Source organism: Panicum virgatum, chromosome 5K (assembly GCF_016808335.1).
Source record: "Panicum virgatum strain AP13 chromosome 5K, P.virgatum_v5, whole genome shotgun sequence".
Lineage (NCBI taxonomy): Eukaryota > Viridiplantae > Streptophyta > Magnoliopsida > Poales > Poaceae > Panicum > Panicum virgatum.
This window is the reverse complement of record NC_053140.1, coordinates 57,551,959-57,555,940: the sequence shown is the minus strand read 5'-3', so window position 1 is coordinate 57,555,940 and position 3,982 is coordinate 57,551,959. Positions and strand designations below refer to the sequence as shown.

The window sequence follows — 3,982 nt, the reverse complement described above, 5'->3', positions numbered from 1 at the left end:
TAAAGGATAGCTGCACTTTCATGATATCTTATTACTTTATATGACGAGTTTATATACTACGAATCTACGAGACTAGCAACAACATGTGCATCTTGTTTGACACTGCATTGAAAAAAAAAAGGACGTATACGTGTTGTTTTCTCCAATTTTACTCACAATATGTTACAATCCGTACCAAAAAAAAACAAACAACATGCCACGTGTTCCTCCACCTTAACAGCACTCAAGCTTCCCTGGAAGGAGACGCGTTTGCAGCGATATGTACACAAAGAAGGCGTGCAGGCCATGTCATTTCCTGTAAAACACAGGGCAACGCAGAGCAAATTTTCAGTCATGCTGTGTTTTCCTCTCTTCTTTTTCCAATTAAAAATGAATGCTCGTTCACCGAATGAAAGATCCCTTTTTTTACTGAACATTAGTGTTCACAGTTCAGTGTGGATTCTGCTCTTCACTGAGCGGTACTTAATTCGCTTAGATCGCCGGAATACAAACCAAATCTTCAGTGACTCCTTCCAGCTCCCTTGCTTGGCGCAGTGGGCGTAGATCTTGTCCAGCCGGATGATGATCTCCGAGAAGGTCGGCCGACCCATGGCCTGAGGGTGCCAGCATTCCTCGATCAGCCTGCGCAAGACCCCGGGAAGAAGAAGAGGTGTTAGATGCAGTGTGCTACTCTGCATTTTGTTTTTTTAGGGATACTCTGCATTTTGCTACTCTGCAGTGTGCTACTCTGCATTTTGTGAAAGGCATGATACTGAACTGAATGTTTTTTTTAGGGGTTACTGAATGTGGCACACAGGAGGACAAGGTGTCCATGAAATGAAAGGATCCTAGTTTTTCATTGTTTCAGAACTCACGCTTTGAAGTCTGGGGGATAGCCCTTGAGCTTGCCCTTCAGTGATGGCCGCGCCCCCTCGAACCGGATTGAGTGTCCTGAATCCTCTGGCGTTTTCACTATTCCTTCGACCATCTGATGTTGACACCCACAAAGAATGAATGACTGTAGGAACACTTTTTAACATTTGATGAAACATCGAACCAATATATTTTCTTTTTGTTGTCTTCGTCGTTGTTTTTTTAATCTGGAACAGAAATTTACTAACCTCATAGAGGATGAAACCAAACGAATAGGCATCTACGCTTGAGTCAAAAGCTTCATTTCTGTACAGCTCAGGAGCAGTGTGGTAGCCTAAACACAGGAATAGGAAAGTTACCCTTTAAGATTTTAGAGCATGTTTGCTGGTGCAGAAAATCCCATAGTGTCATGCTTACTGAAGCTGTCAACAAGAGCCTCGTGATTGATCAATTTAACTTTGTCGGCGCCGACCTTAGACACCCTTGTCACTCCGAATCCCGCAATTTTCAGTTGGCCTCCACTATCCAGGAAGATATTTCTGGCACCTTACCAAGATTCAAATAGTAAAGTACGGGCCAACCGTGAAAGACAGCATTTTAATGAAATTTGTAGCCCAAGAAAGCAACAAGAGAAGAGCATCAGGCCTAGTTGCTTCATTTCCTCATCTTACTTTGGCTTTAGGTCGCAGTGTATAATGGGGTCCGGTTTGCACTGATGGAGATAGGTCATGCCTCTACACAGTCAAGGCACAACAAGAAACATTACAGTTAGTACCAATGCGCATTTCGACATGGATTGTTATCTTTTCCTGAAAGTTCTTAAATTAAAGAGCTAGTGCTAGTAGACAATTAGACATGATATGGTGTATGTTTGGATTATTCAACTCTTGTTGGAATCAGATCCAAGAATTACCTGGCAATGTCAAGGCCATATCTTAGAACCTTCTGACCATTTAATTTCCCTTTCTTCTGAATACAGGCGGTTAAGTCTTTCTGAGTTTTAGGGGTAAAAAAGAAAGATGTCAATCCATCCGAAGATAACACTAATGTGCAATAGGCATAGTGGTATGTTCAGAATTACCAAGGTGTTAAGATTTTAATTTTCTTCCATAGTAAAAAAAAGTATGTACTATTACCTCTTCATGAAGTTCAGAAACAATCATCATAGGTATGTGCTGTGTCACGGCTCCGACGAACTGAACAACATTAGGGTGCCGGACCTTCTCCAGTACAGTCAGCTCATGCCTGAAAGAGTTTCTGCAACAAAAAGAAGAGGAGATTTTTGTGAAAGAAATATTCTTTGGTAATTGAGCACAGAAAATTTTTTCGCGATCGTGTCTGAGCATGTTTTTCATTAAAAGGAGAATTGAGCACATAAATTTAATCTGCATCTTACGCGGCTTCTTGATCGGAGCAGCCTTCTCTGTCAAGTATCTTTACGGAAACCTTGGTGCCATTCCATTTCGCAATGTGGTACACGCCCTGTTCAATATGTCATTAATTAGTCAATTCCCTCTTATCTCACTAGCGTCACATTCTGTTCTTGATGAAATATTTAAGAACAAAGTTTTTTATATTGGAAGGAAAATTTCACCGGTGTAACTTCGTAGCCTCGCCGGAATTGGACCTCGCCGGGGTTCAACTCGTACTCCGGTACCTCGCCGGGGGTCGATACCATCATCGGCGTCCTCTTGTTTTTCTGCAGAAACGATCGCAGAGCAGCGGATGAACAGCGAATAGGCTGATGCCGTGCCACGTTGGCGAGTCAACCACCAAAATAGAAGTACCAGTTTGACGTGGCTAGAAAGATACCGGAATCTTGGCACCATGGGCTTTCAAGAGATCGTAGACCCCTGTGTGGCCATAGAACTTGGCATCAGCTACTGCCTATGATCGGGCAAGCGAAGGAAACCGTCAATTTATCATCTGGTATTCTGATGCAAAATCGATGGAAAGGGAAGTTCGATCCGGTTCGAGAATGGCGGAGATATGATCGCCGGCTGGCCGGCGCAGCCGCTCACCGTGCTGCCCCAGCGGTCGCGCGCGTCGATGTTGGCCTTCCAGTTGAGCAGCACCCAGACGACGTCGCGGCGGCCCTCGCAGGCGGCGATGTGAAGCGCGGTGCGGCCGTCGAGGTTGATGCTGTTGACGTCGACGCCGCTCCGCAGCAGGCCCTCGACCCCGAGCGCGTCGCCCTGGCACGCGAAGAAGAGAAGCTGCATGGTGGCGTCCAGGTTGTCCGGCACGGTGAGCTCCTCCGCCGACGCCCCCACGGGGCTCTGGCTCCGGCCGCGCCGCCGGTTCGGGTCCATGGACGACTGCCGCCCGAACAGGAACCGGCTGGTGGCCCGCCCAGTCCGCGGGGACTCCAGCGACGCCTGCCGCCGGAGCTCCGCGTTGTGCTTCATGGAGCCGCCGGAGACCTGCCGGTGCAGCGCCACCTTCATGCCGTTCGCCGCCATATTATCCGAGGTCTTTGCAGGTACTACGATCAGTGCATCCGGGAACGGGATTCCGACGGCGGATCGGGGTCCCCCGAGGCACGAGAAAGTGCGCCGGAGAGCCCCGCGGGGATCGAGACCTTTGGCGGCAAGCTCGGGGCTCGTGAGCCAGGAGAGGAAGAGGAGAAAGAGGGAGATGGCGAGGGGAGGGGAGTGAAGAGCGGGAGACCCCGTTTCCCGCGAGGCGATGGGAAGCTAAAGTTAGCTACGCTTATAACGCGGGCAAGATGTAAACCTTTGGCGCGTTTTTTTCTTCGAAATACCGTTAAGAATAATGGTAACGGTCATAGTCAGGAAAGGTAGCTGAAATAGAGTATGGAAGTGAGATACATGGCTGTCACCAGCTCGGATGTCTGACAAAAAGGTTCTTAGTTTTAATTGAACTGTTTCCATTTTTCATTGTAACGAGAAGGAAAAATGAGAAGACATTGCTTACTTTTCTTGACCTCACATTAATATCTTTGCTTCGCGAGAATGGAATCGCTGTTGTTTTCCTGCATTACTATGAAGTTGAAGTGCTAACAACCAGGGCACATTTCTCATGAAAAGTGGGCACATCTTTTTCACATAGTAATAACCAGACGGTGATCTTTAAAAGAAAATTTGTACATCTGCTACTGTTGGCCAAC

The 3,982-nt window shown here is 47.1% G+C and overlaps 1 protein-coding gene across 2 annotated transcripts; it reads right to left on the bottom strand.

The window, feature by feature from the left end:
• LOC120708951 (integrin-linked protein kinase 1-like) lies at positions 1-3,544 on the bottom strand. 2 transcript variants are annotated; one of them, XM_039994405.1, is made up of 12 exons: positions 2,874-3,544; positions 2,665-2,739; positions 2,447-2,551; positions 2,249-2,334; positions 1,989-2,109; positions 1,766-1,845; positions 1,524-1,586; positions 1,270-1,391; positions 1,101-1,186; positions 855-967; positions 493-621; positions 1-295 (listed from the first exon to the last, which is right to left on the bottom strand). In XM_039994405.1, the coding sequence occupies exons 1-12, from the start codon at positions 3,312-3,314 to the stop codon at positions 289-291; spliced, it is 1,428 nt and encodes a 475-aa protein (XP_039850339.1). In that variant the 5' UTR covers positions 3,315-3,544; the 3' UTR covers positions 1-288. The 2 variants fall into 2 exon arrangements, with proteins under 2 accessions (XP_039850339.1, XP_039850338.1); XM_039994404.1 differs by having other exon boundaries at positions 1-621.
• Positions 3,545-3,982: the final 438 nt, after the last annotated feature.

Excerpts from the sequence above, each read along its gene's own strand:
- LOC120708951 (XM_039994404.1), bottom strand. The coding sequence starts at position 3,314 with ATGGCGGCGAACGGCATGAAGGTGGCGCTGCACCGGCAGGTCTCCGGC. Across the intron at positions 968-1,100 it reads TTGGTTTCATCCTCTATGAG|ATGGTCGAAGGAATAGTGAA; the intron begins GTTAGTAAATTT and ends TGTCAACATCAG. Across the intron at positions 622-854 it reads TATCCCCCAGACTTCAAAGC|GCTGATCGAGGAATGCTGGC; the intron begins GTGAGTTCTGAA and ends GGTCTTGCGCAG.